The sequence below is a fragment of the Hemicordylus capensis genome, chromosome 4 (assembly GCF_027244095.1).
Source record: "Hemicordylus capensis ecotype Gifberg chromosome 4, rHemCap1.1.pri, whole genome shotgun sequence".
Classification (NCBI taxonomy): Eukaryota; Metazoa; Chordata; class Lepidosauria; order Squamata; family Cordylidae; genus Hemicordylus; species Hemicordylus capensis.
The window spans coordinates 101,825,224-101,845,650 of record NC_069660.1 but is presented as its reverse complement, the minus strand read 5'-3'; the positions used below and the strand labels follow the sequence as shown (position 1 = coordinate 101,845,650).

General features: G+C 40.3%; 1 protein-coding gene across 12 annotated transcripts in view; it reads right to left on the bottom strand.

The window, feature by feature from the left end:
* The window catches only part of PATJ (PATJ crumbs cell polarity complex component), a 260,848-nt gene that overhangs the window by 83,599 nt on the left and 156,822 nt on the right, over window positions 1–20,427 (bottom strand). For all 12 annotated transcript variants that reach the window (XM_053243239.1, XM_053243238.1, XM_053243236.1 and 9 more), the window contains 2 exons: window positions 10,515–10,711; window positions 4,119–4,210 (listed from right to left, as the gene is read on the bottom strand). In XM_053243239.1, coding sequence (XP_053099214.1) covers window positions 4,119–4,210; window positions 10,515–10,711 — 289 coding nt within the window. The remainder of the gene's footprint in view (window positions 1–4,118; window positions 4,211–10,514; window positions 10,712–20,427) is intronic.

The following is a 20,427-nucleotide window of genomic DNA, read 5'->3' as shown; positions in this document are numbered from 1 at the left end:
AGCAACATTAACATATGGCCTTTTAAATTAACATTTAGCATTTATTTTGTGCTTTAGAGTACTTAATCATCTTAATAATACTTACAACAACCCTGTAAAGTAGCTCAGTATTACTACTCTGTAAGGTAGGCCCCACATTACAGATGGAGATAGGGCTGAGGCTTACGAAGCCACTTGAGTTCATGGCTGAGACAAAATGTGAATGGGAATTTCCCTGCTCACAGTTCACACTGCTAGGCATGTTGTCTATCAGCTATTAGTAGTCTGGGCACAATCCAGAAAGAACTAATAAGCATACTTAATCTCCCCCACTAATCAATGGAATTTAAGTACATGCACTTAAATCAATGGGACAGTGCTTAATTTTGGGTGGATGATGGCATTAGTGAACTTAGGTTCACTTCTTCTCTTCTGCCTAAAAATACAAATTGGTTGGTGTTAACGTCTTGCAAGATTTCATTCCTCAGCAACCACAGCCACCATATGATCTTGTCCTTAAACACAATCCAATTCCATTCCCTAGATCTTTCAAAATGTCAAACTTCATCACCCATAAAACTGTTTCGATATATCCCCTCTGCATCAGTCAAATAATAGTATTCTCTTGGCTGACACTGCTTTCTCCAGTGGCAGCTGGTCTGTTTGCATTCCACAGATGTACCATCCCATCTGTGATGCAAACATTTTTCCATCTACCAAGTGCTGCTTCTAACTTCAAAAATCTTCAGTTTATATTCCTCTCATTGAGAAGGAGATTGTCCCACATTTTCCTCCAATCATATTACAGACTCATCACAAAGTGGTTGGTCAGAATAGCTTGGATCCTAAGAATGGCTAGTGAAGTTTTGCTCAAGGAACTGGGGTTTCCTGCACCCTCTCTCCATTGCAACTCCTTGGGTTCCCCAAAAAGCTTCTCCTGAGAGTCAGGGGTCACTCAGAATACTGGTCGACATGATGGGCAACTATCAGAGTTAGGAATCCACCGTTTCCAAAGCAATGAGTGCTGCACAACTACCCAGAAGCAGTTTTAAGTCATTCCATAGCTATGCTATATCTACCACTGCAGGGGTGTAACTATAATAGGGCAAGGGGAGACAGTTGTCTGCCCCCCCCTGCATTGGGGGGCCCCCAGAGGCAAGTCACATGACTGACTCCCCCAGCCACGCACCCGCCCAGGCTTCCGTCAGTTGTATTCATCCTCCGAAATTGATGTGAGTGTTAAGACCTGGAGCTACCAGAACAGCATGTCTTTCTTTCTTTACTTCATGAGCTGAGATTCAGTGAGGGGGGCATTTTAAAATCTTGTCTCTAGGCCCACTCCAACCTTGCTACGCCCCTGTACCACTGGGTTGCTTTTCAAGCTTTGCAGCACCTCTTGTGGGTCTCTAATGCTGACAAAGGCTCTAATGCTGACAATGCCTGAAACATTGACCAGTGTAATTTAACACAGGGGGCTGCAAAGCAGAACTGGTTGAAATAAGAAATTTTTTCACCCTACCTTCCCTGTGCAAGCAAAAGTGACTTCTACTTGTACTATAGTGCCATTGGATCTAAGTAGGATTCAAGCATGAGGTGGGAAGGTGATACTTCACTTGGGCCTGGAGGTTAAGGGGCCCAGCCTTGGCTGCAAGCTCATTACCACGAGGAAAAAACTGGAGGCGAAAAATGTTTATGCAAATTTATTTCACTGTTTCTACGAAGGGTATCCAGCTCTTATAAGATTTACTATAACCAATCAGAAGCCATCACAGAAATAAGCAACATTCTGAAAAGGGAGCTGCTGCTTAGGACCTTTTCTAGAACAGAAAGAGTGAGTGTGCTGTGAGCTGCAGGAAACTCTGGAGCTTACAGTCTAAGAGAAAAAGAGAAGTCCTTTCTCAGGAACTACAAGTTGCTGAGCTCCTGCTAGTATTTCTTATACACAGGCAGGAGGAGCCAACGGACATGGCAGTAGGGAGGGACAAGCACCATAGCTTGGACTGAGACAGGGACAGTAGGCCTCAAAACAGAAGCAGGCAAATTAATTTGCCAGCGTGGTGCAGTGGCTAGAGTGCTGGACTAGGACGGGGGAGACCCGAGTTCAAATCCCCATTCAGCCATGATACTAGCTGGGTGACTCTGTGCCAGTCGCTTCTCTTTCAGCCTAACCTACTTCACAGGGTTGTGAACTCAAGTATTTAGTACACCACTCTGGGCTCCTTGGAGGAAGAGCGGGATATAAAATGTAAAAATAAAAAAATAATAATATTTAGGCTTCTAGATCCCAGGGACAGCGAGCAGGGTCTAAACAAGTGTCTAAAGTTCACACATACATCATCTGAAATATGTGTGAACTTTAGCTTCTTTAGGTCCCTTTGCCTAAGGACATCAAGTTATCCTCTGGATTCTGAAAACAAACAAGCCTTTCTGTACGAAAAGGGTCCATGTTACAAGGTTGTTCCAAGCGCAGAGACATGAATCCAAGCCAATAATTAGGGTTATATTTATTAAACACCTAAACAGCTAGGCACTGAACACTCTATAATGAGCAGTAAAAGAATGACCTAACAGCAGGTGGACAATCTAATAAAATAGTAGGATAATTAAAAACTGGAGTTCCAAAAGACAAGAACAAAATGAAGCTAAATTGTGCAACTGTACCAGAGTAAGGCTCTGGAGGTTAACAGTGGACAACAAATTGAACATGAGTTAGCAAAATAATTATGGCAGCAAAAGAAAAAGAAAAAAGCAGGCAACACTTTGTATGTCATAATTGGGCAAATTATGACAAAAGCCAAAAGGAAAGCTTTCTTGCCAGAAATTAAGGTGAAGGAGGAAGAGCTTCAAGCAAGCAGGAGGAAGGTACTCCTGACCTGGTGTCTCTTTTCTCTTATATCCTTGCCGTATACCTTCTACTCTGCTGTCTGAAATATGTGATTGCTAGGCATAACATATGATATGATATGTGATATGATATAATATGATATTGCTTGGCATCACATATCACACATGCTTTCTTCCTATCCCCTGGGCTATTTCTTTAGAAGCAAGGATATTAATACGCATACCCAAAAACACATGCATGGAGTAGCCAGGGCTGTATGCATGAAGCCCTTTTAAAACTGGCTAGAATCCTATCAGTTTGGCAGGGAAGGGACACAGGAAGAAGGGTGTGTGGGATTGTTCTTCTACCTAGACAGCTGAGTTGTGGAATTTAAATATTTTTGAATGAGCAACTCCAGGCCAGCTGTTTGATTTGAAAGGAGAATGGCAAGCATAAAGTCCATTTATGCACATAGTTTCCCATCAAAATAAGGATGCGCAGTTAGAAGCTTGCTTCTTCATGTGTTGTGCCTGCTAGCTGAATCAGGGAGACCACATTTTTAGTAACCAAGTGATATGTAGTAATCAAAAGTATGGTAGCAAGGATATATAATGTAATAGATGAAACAGAGACAGGATTCTGTCCACGAATTTTCTTAACCTAAACCAAATGTGGACTTTGTTTAGGTTAAGAGAACTTAAACCCTCTGTGGGGTTGGTGGAAGTCTCCAATCAGGATTTTCTCTTCCTTCACACAGCCAGCAAAATATCGTATGCCTTGAATTTAATTGGTTGTGTAAATTGAACTTCCACTTGGCAAGAAATACTCCTTGGCTATCTCTTTCATGAAATACAAAATTATTCTAGAGCTGCATTTATTTTGACTGCTTTCCTGCCATAGTCAAGGAACTCAAGGCAGGTTACACAAAATCCACTGTGTCTCATTTTATCCTGTCTTCTATTAGGCTAAGGTAGGCTTGCTCAATTTGACTTGGGTTCTCATATCCAAAGCCAGATTTCTCTGTACTCATCTCATACCACAAAAAAACTGCAATTTAACTATTCAAAGATACTTTGTATTAATGATGTCCTTTGACTCATACAAGGACAACATCAGAACAGGAGGAATATCATGGGGCGGGTGGGGGGGATAAACTACATGTTGCAATATTTCGGCCTGTCCTTGAATTCAAGTTTTCTGTTTCATTTGGAAATTCACTATAATTCTGAATTTTCCATTATATGACTTAATTCTGAATCTTCCAGCTAGTTCTTGACCCAATAAGTCCAAGAATTAAGTCATATTTAATCCTTACCGTATAAATACTAGTTTGACCTTTGATGGAGCAGTCTTAATTATTGCAGAAGCATTCTGGTGACTTCTCCCATACAAGATCTGGTTATTTATCTATTTTATAACGAGAGAGAAAATTTAACCCAATTAGAGGACAAATTAAACAGTAACAAATAGTTAAGTATTGCTCTGAAGGAAATATTCCACTCCCCCTCCAATTCCTGTTTTAATTTAATTTCAAGTCAGAATAAGCTGAAACAAAAATAATGGCTGTATGTGTTTTTTAAAATGTTCCTTCAACAACAGGATTTTAATGGAATAATAATCCACTGGAATAATTATGTCACGGTAACAACCTTGGGAATAAGACTGATTATATAAACACAGTTTGCACCATCTACCACTTCAAACAAAACTACAGGGTTAGAGAGATAAAAATTGCAAGCAGTATAGAATGTAAGAGATATAAATCCCATTTCCTGTGAACCTATTATAGTGTCAAAGCTATCAGAGTTTTACCTCACATTACTCTTTTCCTTTCAGAAGTACTGATCAGTATTCTACAAGAGTCTTTTCTTAAAGCATAACTGCATTTTAGTAAAATAATGTGCAAAAATGCATGAAGGGTGAACAGAGTCAAGAATATCTTTCAGGACATTTCCTCAGAAATCTTTCATTCTGCGCCGTTACTCCATGTAAAACTCAGTTTAACTGTGATGTGTTTTCTTTACAAATTTTGTTCATGAAAGCCAATTAATCCCCACCATCACCATATTTTTCCACTTGTAACTAGAAAAGGAGAGATTGCAGAGGGATAACTAAGTCTGACAGTAAACACAACAGAACCTTCTTACACTTTAAAGACTAAGGGTGACATCCAGAGTAGTGCTGCAAATGCGCTACAGTGGAAGGGTGGTTTTCATTTATCTCCCTTTCTCTCCGAAGCCCCCTGAAAATGCATCCATCTGGGACATATTTTTTGGGAGGCACAGTGGGTTGCAGAGGGAAGGAGAGGTCACCAAATATCTCTCCTTTTTTGTATGTAGCATGTGTGCAATGTTCATCTGAATGTCAGCCTACAATTTTTTTGTTGCATAAGTTTTCAAGGCCACTTTGTCTGATTCACAGGAAATGATAGTCATAAACCTAAGGAAAAATGATAATTTACAATGATAGCGGAGTCAGGAAATGACTAAAAATTGGAAACTGCACCATAAAAGCCAATTCAGATAATTAGCAATATAGTTTCTAGAGAAAAATGCAAGAACCCCAGATGGACAGAAGAGAAATAGCAAACATTAATGAACAGAAGTTAAAAAGGCAAATGTTTAAAGCTATGGTTTTAGTTTCTAGCCCAAACAGCAGTAATAAATTTAACACATTAAACAAATAAATCAGAATTTCAACAAATATCAGATTTACAGTACTGAAAACCATTGCTCAAATTGGTGATGATATTCAACACAAAGTATTCATTCATGTTATAAATTTCAGACAAATTGAGGGTACTCTCTGTGTTTAACCGCACACATTTTTGCCAGAGTAATTCTGCTTTTATAACCAGAATTAAATCCTTTTTGGAAAAACTTACTAATAGTTAAGCCAAGCATACAACATCCTTGTATCATTCTGCCCACCTCAAGATGGGCTAGGGCAGAGTGGATAAAGGAACTCAACTGGGGTTCTCAAATGCAAACCCATGAACCATTCAATTTGCAGGTAGCTCAAATTTAGGGAAAAGACACTTCCCCGTACCTGACAGAAATACTGATCCATGTTTGCAGAACACAAACTACTAGTAATGTTTTTAAAAAACCCAACACCTCTCCTCCCACTCAGTTAAGAAAGGTCCTGGTTGCTTTAACCATTTCTTGTCAGCTTTCTGAAGAACCAACAATTATGTGGGGTGACATCATAAATATATCACAGAATGCAGATGAAGTACATAAAGTAATGAAACCTAATAGGAGAAATTTGAGTCGGAGGAAATTGTGGCTATGTATCATGGAGGATGATTAGTCTGGGAATTGGCTGCAAAGGCAAATGAAACTTTTCTTCCTGTAAATAATAAATTAGTTCTAGGCTGCACCTTCAAGGAAAACTCAACTTTTGATGATTTTTTTAGCCTTTATTTTTCCAAGAATATGTATGCATCAGAACTATTTAATTAAATTAATTAATTTAATTTGTCAGAACCAATTTTTATGAATGTCTAAAATATTTCTGCCTCCTATAGTTAATCCTATTGAAGCTCAAGAGATAAGCTAGATATAATTAACTGGATTTAAAATTGGTGTGTTTTACTTAATTACTCAAAAATGGAAGGATGAGCAATGCTTTTGGATCATCTTGTGTACGCATTTTTCTGCATGAGAATATATTCATTCTCTTTCTCAAAAACCGAGTTCCTTTTTAAAGATGCATTCATGTGTTCAGAATTCCATGATAGCAGCAGACGTTAAAATCCAGAATAGAACTGCACAGCGGCACAGAAAATGTCAGGAACGTTCAGTGGTGAAAATAGATTATGTGTGCCAAAGCTTCCACAATGTAGTGCCAGCACTCCAAGCAGTGATTGATGTGGATGGCATATTTTGTCAATATGCTGAATTCATTTGTCCTTGCCTATTCTCAGCACAGATGTCGTTTTTACTATTGTCCTGGTTTTAAATAGAATGTTCAAAACATTAACAAGAAAGCATTAAGTCTCCCATCCACACTGTAGGACAGTACATAAGATCAGGCCCAAGGTCCCTCTAGTCAAGCATTCTGTTTCACACAATGGCCCACCAGATGCCTCTGGAAAACCCACAGGCAAGACCTAAGGGCATGCCTTCTCTCCTGCTGTTATTATTCTGCAACTGGTATTTAAAGGCATCTTGCCTCTGAGGCTGGAGGTGGCCTATAACCCTCAGACTAGTAGCCATTGATAGACCTGTCTTCCATGAATCTATCTAAACTCCTCTTAAAGCCACCCAGGCTGTTGACTGTCAGCACTTCTTGTAGCAGAGCATTCCATAGATTAATTATATGTTGTGTCAAAAAGTACTTCCTTTTTTGGTCCTAAACTTCTTGGCAATCAGTTTTATGGGATGATCCCTGGTTCTAGTGTTATGCAAGAGGAAGAAAAATTTCTCTCTATCCACTTTCTCCACACCATGCATGATTGTATAGACCTCTATCATGTCTCCCCTCTGTCGTCTTTTTACTAAAAAGCCCCAGGTGTTGTAGCCTTACCTCATAAGGAAGGTGCTCTAGGCCCCGCTCATCTTGGTTGCTCTCTTCTGCACCTCTCTCAGTTCTACAGTGTCCTCCTTAAGATATGGTGACCATAACTGAACACAGTAGTCCAAATGTGGCTGCACCATAGTTTTGTATAAGGGCAGTATAATATTAGAAGTTTTATTTTCAATCCCCTTCCTAATGATTCCAAATATAGAACTGGCCTTTTTCACAACTGCTGCACATCGAGTCGACAAGTTCAATGTGCTATCAAGATCCTCTCCTGGTCTCCACAAGCCTAAGATCCTCTCCTGGTCAGTAGCTCCTAAGCTACTGACAACTCAGACCCTGACAGCTCAGACCCCATTGACATATATGTGAAGTTGAGGAGGTTTGGCCCATACTTGCTAACACTGAACCACATTTGCAATTTTGTTACCCATTCCCTCAGTTTGGGAAGATCCAAGGTAGGACGATTCAGCTGAAATGCTATCTACAGGGACCAGGGGTGTAGCTAGGAGAGAGGGGGCCCATGTTCATCCCTCTCTCTGGCGGCCCCCCAGAATGAGGGAGACAATGCAGAAAATAGGGATGGATGGAGCTGGAGGGCCCTCAGGAGCTGGGGGCCTGTGTTCTTTGAACCCTTTCACTCAATTATAGCTACGCCCCTGGCAGGGACATCTCCCTGCTGGTAGGCTTCTTCCAAGTTGGGCACTTGGAGAAATAGGATGCTGTCTTAGACAGATCGTTGACCAGGCTCAGCAGGACTCATCTTATGTTATTTACAGCTGATTGGTTTGAAAAGATTATGGGAGTGTGAGATAATGGACCTAACACACAATAAATTATTATGACAGCAAAATGTGTGTTTTTTGTAAGCTGTGGTCAGTGCCCCCATCACTTGCTGGCTCACTCTGCAACAATTTAGGCAACTAAGATCTGGATGTTCAGTCTCTTCAAGTCAGTCAATAAACGTTACATATACCAATAAACACCACTATCTTGATGGTATGTAACTCACAAATATTTGCTTAGATGCAAAAGTAGTTAATTGCTAAAGTAAGAAGTGCTGAGACTTGCCTACACTGAAGAGACTGTACCCCTCATTTCCCCCACTCCTGTCCTGTCTAGTTTCCCGTCCACTAGGTGAATCTAGAACTGCCAAGTAGGATTTTGGTGGCCTTCCCACACATTCAGTTAAAATTCTATTCTGTAAAAAACAGAATATAATTTGAACAATGTGGGGAGGGTGTGTGCTAAAGTCATACTTTGCCTAGGGCACCAAAAACCCTAGGACCAGCCCTGCCAACCTTAGATATATGGGGGCTGCTTGGAATTACTCGTTGCTAAGGAAAGGACATTCATATGAGCACAAATATTATCATTTAGATTATTAGGATCTATGTGTTAAGGCTAGACCTGAACTCAAAACATGTTACAGAGCTTAGCCTTGGTTAAAACTTAAGTCCCGCTACAAATTTGGAGTCCTTCCCCAACTAGTATGTTTTCTTGCCCCTGCCTTTTATTTCTCTTCTTGCTCTACATCCTTGCTCCAGATTAACTGGTAAGTAAGCTAAAGATCTGACTATATTTAATTAATTTTAAAAGTGCAAATGAGCAATGTTCATCTTCCCTGCTCTGGGAACGGGGACAATATTACATCTCCAGCATTTTAATCCTCATAGCTGCAAAATCTCATCCTACTAAAATATTAAATATCTCAAGAACTACAGGGGATGGCACCGTGCTGCCATATTTTTATGGGAGTAGAAGACTTCTAATATAATTTAGCATCCAATAGAGGGGAGAAAGGTGACTGTATTTTACATCTAACAAATCTGCACAATATGTCAAAAACTTGTAATTACAGGATACCCCAAACACTGGCACATCTTTAGATAGGTTTAGCATTTTTCCTGACATCCTTTTTCATTGTTTAAATGCTGTGAAACCACCAGGTAGGGAATACTGTGCCATTATTAGGAAACTTCTGCAATTACTATCATTCCAAATTACTCCACTGTGACACAAAATGCTGAAACAGAGCGGGGGAAACTATCTTTTCCTTCAGTGACTACTATTGTTACTTACTATTAACACAGTGCATTTCTAAACGCTCACTGCTTACATAATGCTTACAATGGCCCTGTAACAATAGCCAGTATTATGATCCCCATATTGCCAATGGGGAACCAAAAGGAAAGAAAATAGTGGCTTGCCTAAGGCTACCAAAAGGGTTTGTGGCTGAAATGGAATTTGAAGCACAAACATCCTACTCATTCCAGCAGTTCTCTTACAATGAAGCCTTTCCCCAAATCCTACCAGAATAGTTATGCTATGATGACTGACAACTTAGGCAAGTTTAATCATCACAGTATAACTAGTACTGAAGGATATACTAATGCTAAGCATGCGCAGCAGGCAGTAGGGGGCATCTCAAGGAGCTAATGAATTTAACCCGAAGTGAACTGCGCAGGTGCAGAACCCAATGTTTATGAATGTCGTGGGATCACTACCAGATCATCTGTTACAGGTAAGCAACCTGTTCATATGGGGATGCTCAGGAGGTATACAAGTCCCAAGGTTCTTCTTCATCCAGTGTTCAGAGATGGAAGCATCCATTCCATGTAACCTGCTATTCAGATAGGATTCGTTATAAAAACTGTAAGAGGGCTAGTGGCATGAGCCAGGAAATTAGTGGTCCAAATCCTATCTCAGTCACAAACTTACTAGGTGGCCTTAGGCAGGCCACTACTCTCTCAGATTCAGTTCTCTATCTACAATAGAGGGACCATAATACTGATCAAAGTTACAGATACATTGTAAGCATTACAGAGGCAATGAAGCACTTTGAAATGTCCTATGTACAAGTGGACAAGTAGAGAAAGGTATTTGGCTCTAGAGCGGCTGTAATACTCCTTTCCTTTCTCTTACACTCCCCATATCTAATATCACACAAATTCTGTGGAGGTGCATCTTAATTTCCATGATCTAGGGTCTCACAGGAACTGATCAGTCTTCTTGGTGGGGTGGGAGTGGGGAGAAAAGGACATCCTGTTTTGGGATGTCACACATTGTGCCTGCAGCTAAGCTTTCTTTTTGGCAGTTGCAGATTATTTTACATTGAGCAGCAGAATATTTTGAGTTCCCCCAATGGTACAAGATAAAAACAAAATCAGAGAGAGAGAGAAATTACCTCTAAAAGTTCGTCTCCAGTGTGCATTCTTCCATCTTTTCCTGCAGGACTATCTGGACTGATGCCAACAACAAAAATGCTCATACGAGACCTGTCCTTGTTTCCAGCAAGGCTGAGCCCAAGTCCATTCTTATCCTTCTCAAGTTCAATAACGTGCAATTCCCCTGGCAGATCTGCATATCGTTGCCTGATTTTCTCTAAAAATTAAAGAGGTGAGTGCATAAAGTATATCATTAGGAGATAATTTCCAGTTAACACAACCAGTTAGCTGCATTTGCTTCCTGGGCTTCTGGTTTGGGTTTTTATTTCAAAGGAGCAAGAGAAAGAGAGAGAGGCAGGGGAGGATTCTGCATCTATACTTACATGCAGTGCATCAGCTAGTGCCGATCCAAATCTACTACTACTACTACTAATATGAATTTTTATATACCGCTCTTCAACCAAAGTTCTCAAAGCGGTACAACAGAAAAATAAACAATACATAAATCAGATGGGTCCCCTGTCCCCAAAGGGCCCACAATACAAAAAGAAACACAAGGTTGACACCAGAAACAGTCACCGAAGGGATGCTGTGCTGGGATTCGACAAGGCAAATTGCTCCCCCACCCCCGCTAACTTGGCAAAGAGGCACCTTTTAATGTGGTGATTCTCTTTATTTAGCAGGGGGAGAGCAACTGGCCCCATCCACCCCCAGCACAGAACCCCCAGTGACCATTGCTGGTGTCCACCCCATGCCTCCCTTCAGATTGTGAGCTCCTTGGGGACAGGGATCCATCCTATCTATTGATCATTTCTCAGTGTAAACCATTCCGAGCCATTTTTGGAAGGGCGGTATAGAAATCAAATAAATAAATAAATGAGAAATAAAAATAAATATAAGAGAATCTCCACTTTAAAAGGTGCCTCTTTGCTCAGTTAGCAGGGGTTAGCAAGGACTCTGCTCTCTGGCCTCTGAGACATTGCCTTCAACCTGTCAATACCTTCCTCGGCGATCACAAGGACTAGAAAGCTTGCCATCTTGTTTGAATGCTGACATTTTCAGGGATGCATAGAAGGGTTGATAAAAATAGATGATTTTTTTAAAAAAAGTCAGATTTTTTAAATTTTAAATTGGATTTTGATCAAAAAACAGTTTACAAAAAAAGAATCAAGGTCTGCAGATTGTTGGTTCAGGGAATCAGCACAAGCCAAACATAATAAGTATCATATCACCAACCATCTTTCTGGATGTACAAAAGAGTGAATGATTTATTTGATCAATATGGTGTTCATTAACAGTTTCTATGTGTATTTGATTGCTATTTTGTTGTGTCCAGGAAAGACTGCATAGAAAGCAATCCAATGATCACTGAGTTCCTGTACAAAAACAGATTCCACAAAGGATCTCCACCAGAAAAATGACTTCAAAGACTCTAAATGGTGTGTGGGAGGAAGAAGATTATGGCAGTCCCTTGGCATAATCACTTGTATAGAAGCATCCACAGAGATATGTATACACACTGGAAATTTCGCACAAAGGGAGAGAACTGAGTCAACATCCCTTAATGTGCAGTGTGCTAAGAATGCAGATTTAGCAGGCTATGAACTTACTTGTTTTAGACAGTTTTGTTTAAACTGTTTTAAACTGTGTTTGAATTGTTTCATTTTTATGGTTTAAAGTTTGATTTTTAAATGATTATATTTTGTTTTGGTTTCGTAATCTGTCCAGAGCCATTGGATGGGGCAGTATAGAAATGCAAATCAATCAATCAATTTCACAGTCCAGTGTAGAGAATAAGCACTGATTTGTTCATCCGAAGCTAACACAGGAAGAGTAAAACAATAAAAAGCATGGTAAGATTTATCTGAACAGTCATGTTTGGAAAAACTCTAAAAGACACAATATAGGAACATAGGAAGCTGCCTTGTATCAAGTCAGACCAATGGTCAATATAGCTCAGTACTGTCTACATCAACTGGCAGCAGCTCTCCAGAGTTTCAGGTAGTGGTCTTTCCCCACCCTGCTTGGATAGGCCATTGAACTTGGGAACTCCTTGATGCAAAGGATGTGTTCTGCCATTGAGCTATGGATCCTTCTCTAAAGAAAACATGCAGAAAAATGGTGGCTACATGCTATGAATCCTGAAACAAAAGTTAAAATTACTGCAGTAGTTGAAATATCAATTTATTATCATGGTCAAAGACCATTTCTAGGAAATTTATCATCTACAGTATCTATTTGTTTCCATTCCTAACAAGAGGGAAAGAGAGTGAAAATAAAGTTATTGGATAGATAGATGGATACTCCAGAAGTCACATCAGAGTTATAATACAGTTTCTAAATTAAAACCTTTTAGGGAAGGAAATATGTATAAATCTCCTTTCCTAAATGTTTTCATTTGGACAATATATCATTGCCCTGTTGTGACTACTGGAGTGTTCAATGGGGTATCCCCCCTCCCCAAGCCACCACATGATAACTAGAGTCATGTTGATTGTCACTGTTAGATGTCTCAGGAGAGAGGTTTGTTATTCCTTCCCAATACCACAATGCTGTTATACTTCCAGTAGAGGCTTGTATAGCTACTTTTACAGCAACAGCAGTACAGCAATGTGGCTAAAAACTGCACTTGTCCAAGGGCCTGGAAGAAAACGCTGAGGTCCAGCAACATTGATACCTGCTGGCACACCAGTGCAGGAACACAGCCTGATCTCAGCAGTAAAGTTGCCTCTGTAATGAAGAGCCAAAGATGTATTGTTATTTGAAACAACTTAATTTGCTAAACAAAGGTCCTAGCTTCTCACAGGAAAGTCCCTAAAGACATCAACTAAGATTTTGATCACTTGGTAACGCCATTCCTCTCGTTTTATGACATGATCGGTTTCATACATCAGTCTTAGGTGGTGTCCTGTGACCTGTTTGGCAGCAACCATTATTTATATTATCCACCATGGGAGCAATATTCAAGGATTCTCCAGACAACAAGCATAGCAACATTATTGTTCCATTTTAAAAAAATTATTATTATTATTATTTTGCTTAATGTAATTGTGGGCAAGCACAAAATAAATTTAAGATGTAAAGTGGCAAGATAAGGCCAAATTTTTATTTAAAAAAACCCCAACACCACATGGTTGGCACTTCTACTCAAACTATGATGATTTCCACACCAATAGTTCGCAAAGTATTATTTCAACCAAACTTCATTTTCACGCTAATGCCATTGTGCTAATCAATCAATCAATCAGTCAGTCAGTCAAATCAATCAATCAATCAATCTCTCGCACATACAGTGAATTGCTAATTGCTTTCAGAATATTGCTTGAAAGCCATAGCCATAAAGAGCACAAGGTGAAATAAATTAACACATTAAAAGGAATTAAATAAAATCATAAATACAGAAGTGTACACTATATCAGCATCACCGTTAGAACTACCATTCCATTGGGAGATGGTGTTAGCAGTACAATGTTAACTATGAATTGTGAATGTTTCTATAGCAACAGCAGACTGAAGAGTAGCTGGGAAAAGGAGAAACTATCAAATTAAAGACGACGAGATATAATGCTGTCAGAACACAGGACACTTGTGGGTAGGGGGGATTTTGAAAAACTAAACTTTAAAATAATAGTGTACTTAGATTTATAACCCAAAATTAAGTACACTATTTTGCTTTCATGCCTAGACAAAGAGCCTTTTCATTTTATAGTGCAATAAATAGATAGTTGTTCCTCATTTGTTTTATTTATTTAGCACATTTCTACTGCCCCATATGCAAACCTCTGTGTGGTTCACAATCTAAAACACAACAATTTAAACAATTTAAAATATAGATTAAAAAGTCTAGAACTTTAAACTTTAAAACTATACATTAAAAGCCATATTAAAGAACTGTATGTTTTCAGATCTTTCTTAAACACATCCAGAGAAGGAGAGGCTCTAATTTTGTTAGGAAGTGCATTCCAAAGTCCTGGGATAACCCTAGAAAAGAACTGGTTTTCAGTCGCCACCAACTGAGCTGGTGGCAACCTCAGCTGGAACTCCCCTGATTATCTCAATAGGCGGCAAGGTTCATGAAGAAGGTGCTGTTGTCTTAAATACCTTGGACCCAAGCCGCTCCAGGCTTTATAGGTAATAACCAGCACTTTGTATTTCACATGGAAATTGATTGGCAGCCAGTACAGTTCTTTTAAAATGAGTGTAATGTGAGCTCTTCAGGTAACCCAGTCCAGAGACCACCCTGGCTGCTGCATTCTGTACCAGTTGCAGTTTCTGGACTACATACAAAGGCAGCCCAATGTAGGGCACACTGCAGTAATCAAGTCTGGATGTTACCAGCATATGCACCACTATTTTAAGGTCCTTTATCTCCAGAAATGGATGTAGTTGGAATATCAGCCAAAAGCCCTCCTGCCCAATGCCTCAACCTTAGAAAACAGGTTTGGGCCCAGTAGTACTCTGACTACGTACCTGCTCTTTCCAAGGTGTGTGTGTGTAACCCCATCCAACAGGCACTTCCTATATTTTGAACACCCACAATGAGCACCTCTGTCTTACTTGGATTCAGTCTCAGTTTGTTCTTCCTCATCCAGTCCCTTACTGCTTCCAGGCAGCATTTAGGGAAGTTAGGTCTTTTCTTTATGAAGCTGATACGGAGAAATAGATTTCTATTTTCTACACCAAATCCCCCGATGATCTCTCCAAGCAATTTCATGTAGATGTTAAAAAGCATTGTGGATACAATGGAGCCCTGCAGGACCCCACACAATAGCTCTCATTTTGAAGAGCAACAATCTCCAAGCAACACCATCTGGAATCTTCCTGAGAGATAAGAGCGGAACCACTGCAAAGCAGTGCCCCCCACTCCCAATCCCATCAGGCATTCCAGGAGTATACCATGGTCAATTGTACAGAAATCCGCTGAGATATCTAGAAGAACCAACAGTCAGGCTGCCCCTGTCGATTCATAACTGGAGATATTCCAAGGCTACCTCAACCCCATAGCCTGCCCCAAATCCCATTTGAAATGGGTCCAGATAATATTTTTCTTCTAGACAGCATTCTCAATCACTTTCTCCAACCATGAGAGCTTGGAGACAGACGTATAATTGCCTAACTTTTTCAACAGTTAATCTATTAACTAATTTTGACCTCCTATGGAACATCCAGAGAGGAAGAGGTCACTTGAATTCCTGAAAAAGGGGGCAAGGACTGGAATTCTATCTTGTATTGGTTTTGGACAATAGCTAGCACCTAATTGTCCATCATGACGGCTGTCCAGGCCTGGAAGAGGCAGACAGGGAAGACGTGGTGGCATCACTGCTGTTTCAAGAAAGTAGATTTAGACTTAATTGCAGGTTGGGTTTGTGGCCTGGCTGAAGAAGTCGGCTTTTGTTGTTTAGTAACACTGCTGCTGAAAGGAGTCACTAGAGTGATAAGAAATCTGCTTGTAGTGTGTGTAGCATGGCCAAAACCTTTCTAGTGGAGGAAGCAGATGATGCAGAGATCTGTGAAAACCTCATTGATCTCACTGTTGAATGCAGCTCCCAGCTCCCCTGCGGGAGAAAGGGCCTGCATGTGCGTAGCAGCAGCAGGCATGAGCAGAACCTGCAGAGGAAAAAGGTGGTGGATGCAGTGCAGTCTGCAGTGCCGCTTGGTCCATTGAAAGATCACCTGCATCCTGCAGCATTGTCCTAGCACAAGGGCCAGAAAGGTCAATGCTCATGCCAGTGCTAGAGGTGTTCGCAGCAAGAGTCCTCTCCCACAAAATTGCACATAAATGCATGGTGTGGTTTCGGTAGGCTTGTTTAGTAAAGCCCCTGCAAACAGCACAGGCATCGAGATGGGGAGTTACCCCCAGGCAGAAGAGACAGAACAAGTGACTGTTGTATGAGGGAATCTTTGTTGTGCATCGGGCAAAATTTTAAAATAAGCTCCCCGTGGCCACAGGGGGCTGGAGGGAAATGGAGGGGTGGGTGTGGGTGGAAGGAAAGCGGCAGAAATAAACATGCAACAGTGAGAGGCCCCTTTAAGCATAAATTGGTAGGTTCTTACCGCTGCACCTGCAAGGTGCTACTAGCAGCAGTGCACCACCCAGCACTCTCTGCAGTGGGGGATCAGCTCTGCACTCACCTGGCTTCCATAGAGCTAATCCCCAGCTGGCGGCCAGGTGAGTGGGGGAGCCAATCCCCTGCTGCAGGGAGTGCTGCAGACTGAGTGAAGATAAGCACCCACCGATTTATGCTTAAAGTTACCTTTTGCTACTGCCGCTACCCCCCGCCCCCGGCTGCTACTGCTCAGAGGCAAGATGCCTCTGAATACCAGGGGAGCAACTGCAAGAGAGAAGGCATGCCTTCACCTCTTGCCTGTGAGCTTCTCAGAGCCTTCTGGTGGGCCACTGTGTGAAACAGGGTGATGGACTAGATAGGCTGTGGGCCTGATCCAGGAGGCTGCACTTATGTTCTTAAGTAATAAAACTAATATGCATATATAATCAATCTTTTTTTTTAAAAAAAGGAAAAAAAAGATATGTGTATGCCTCCCTCCTGATCTTCATATTTAAAATATAATATTTATCTCAGTACCATGAGAAAGAAATTGAGGGGGGAAACAAACAAGGTTAAAAAAAAACCCTTTAAATATATAATCTTCAAAATCCATATAGTCCATTAAAATTGGACCAAATTGCAAAATAATTTCTCCTCTTTTCCATTTTGTTAAAAAAATACCTTGTTCAAATTATTAGGGAGCACATATCCACAACTGTTTATCAGGAGTGAAATCTAATAATGTATGTGAGACACAGGGGCGTAACTATAATAGGGCAAGGGGAGACAGTTGGGGGCCTTGGGGGGGGCAGAGGCAAGTCACATGACTGACTCCCCCAGCCACACACCCACCCGGGCTTCTCTCAGTTGCATTCATCCTCCAAAACTGATGTGAGTGTTAAGACCTGGAGCTACCAGAACAGCATGTCTTTCTCTAGTACCATTAAATGACTTGCATCGTCCACAGTTTACAAAACCTTTAAAAAAATAATTTAGGATGATGTTCCATTGTGGCACATAGGAAATATATATAATGCTTTTTGCTACCACCATTCAGCCTCATTTAAGATTTCTTTACTTCATGAGCTGAGCTTCAGTGTGTGTGTGTGGGTGCCCATTTTAAAATCTTGTCTCTGGGCCCACTCCAACCTTGCTACGCCCCTGGTGAGATACTATATTTCCATTACATTTTTGTACTCAGAAGCAAGACAGTTTCATTTTCCTATTTGCCCAGTATCAAAGAATAAGTTGATGACATACATTAGAAATAGTGTCCTCCCCATCAAATCCTTCTAGTCATATTTCCTAGGCTGAGCAGCAGCAGACACAGAGAATGAAGTTTGCTATTTTCACAATAAAATATAGGAAAGTTTGTAAAATGCAGGTATTGGCATTCTAATCTGCAGCCACAAGGAAGGTTATGCATACAGAATAAGCAAGCATAAAGCCAGGAAAGCCGTTGGCTTACACTCTGTTCACTGGGTCAGGACACAAGCAAGCTGAATGAAAACAGATAACTATATTTAGTTTGGTTCCTCACTCCAAAGCATTTTGTACAAAACATGAGCATGGAGTGCATAGAAATGCAATCTATATACAAAATGACATTTTTATAAAGAAAAACAAAATGATTAAAGTTGAAAAGCACTTATCTGGCAGATTGAACTAATCATATGAAAGTTACACATGCTCCGAAATGCATCTCTCATCTAATCTTTGGATTTAATCTGAGTCATTCTAATACTGGTAGAATGTGGTTTTAATTGGTTTTGCCACAGATTAATGACTTGTACATTCTTATACGTGATATTTTCTTGATGAATTTGGGGACTCCATTCCATTGCTTGCTAATTCATATTACAGTGGAAGCAGAGGGAACAATACTGGCAGGAGATGGGATGTCCTGAGTGTTTGTGTTTGAAAAATAGTCATACTTCGCAATTACCTTCAGATACCAAATTTCGCAAAAACAATCCTGCCACTTAAATTAGCTGAATGCACTACATTTTACACCAGAATATGCTGGGTGAAAAGTTTCAATAATTATTTTTGGGTTTTTAAGAAGAAATTCTGAATATCGTTATATTTCAACTGTTATTGCTCTCAGATTTTTAACATTCAATTATCAGATCAATAATTCCAAAACAGCATCATGCCCAAGAGAAACAGAAGGTCTATCTCAGATTCAAATTTACTATGTATGGTAATTATTCAATAAAATGACTAATGCTTGACATGAAAATCCTATAAATTTAAAACTTATTTTTATTTTTATTTTCAAAGCACATTAATAAATTTTTTTATTACATATACTTAATTTCTTAAACTTTCCTATAAGTGTAGTCTACATAAAATTACTTTGCTCAGTGAACAACGGGCCACATTTGCCATTATGAAATACTTCCACTTAGAAGAAGTAGAGAAAATATATATCACATATACGCACATACTTAATCCACCTAACATGGGATAATGAACTCACTAGACCAGTAGACCCAATCACACCCAAGTGTTCTCTCCGACCTGCTTCAAGATCAATCCTGTGGTATTTGGATGAACTATGGGAACTGATGCTGCGAGGTAGGTGACTAGCACACAAGTGGAGGAAGACTCAGTACAAATCCATCAGATCACAACACAGAGCACATTTGAAGATCTATAGTCTGGCAGTGTGGGCAGCAAAGAAACAGTTATTTTCTGCCCACATAGGTTCCACAAATTCATGTCCAGTGGATTTGTCTAGGGTTATAAGGGGGCTAGTGTGTGCCTCCTGTGGTGTTCCCTGTAAAAAGGAATCCCAGGTGCTGTTGACTACAACTCCCAGCATCCTCAGCCAAATATCACTGCAGCTGGGGATGCTGGGAGTTGTAGCCAACCACCTGGAGTCTTTGGAGTGGGTGGTATATTAAATGCTTCAAATACATAAATAAATAAAATAAAATGACTCTAGGATTCCATGATACACACTAGCCTCCAAGTCTTCAACAACTTTTTGGTGGATTAAATCTCTTGTTTTCCAGCTTTCTCCTTATTTATTCAACTTATATGCTGATTATATACTGAGAAAAGCTGGACTGGAAGAAGATGAGTGTGGTTTTAAAGTTGGGAGGAAGGAACATCAATAACCTGCGCTACAGTGATGACACCACTCTGAAAGCTGAGAATGCAGATGATCTGCAAGCTCTACTAATGAAAGTCAAGGAGCACAGTAAAAAAAAATGGGACTACGACTAAATGTAAAGAAGACTAAACTAATGACAACAGGTACAGCAACCAGTCTCAGAGTTGATAATAAAGACACAGAATTGGTGGGTAGCTTCTGCCTTCTAGGATCAACTATCAACAGTAAAGGATCAAGCAGTCCAGAAATACGCTGCAGACTAGCAATTGGCAGGGTTGTGATGAAGGGCTTGGAAAGAATATTTAGATGCTGTGACGTGTCTATACCTACAACGATTAGAATCGTTCAGACAATGGTTTTTCCGGTGACACTCTATGGATGCAAAAGCTGGACTTTGAAGAAGCAAGACAGAAAAGTATTGATGCTTTTTAACTCTGGTGCTGGAGAAGACTTTTGAGAATACCATGGACAGCCAGTAAAACAAACGAATGGATCATAGAACAAATCAATCCAGAATTTTCACTCAAGGTACAAATGACCAGGCTCAAACTATCATACTTGGACGCATTATGCAAAGACCCAGCTCCCTTGAGAAGTCCATAATGCTGGGAAAAGTTGAAGGAAAGAGAAGAAGAGGACGACCAGCAGCAAGATGGATGGATTCGACTACTATAGCAATGCATGCACCACTGAGAGTTCAAGGCCAAGTTCATCCTTAAAGGCCAAGTTCATCCTTAGACAGATCATCCTGGAGAGAATCTATCT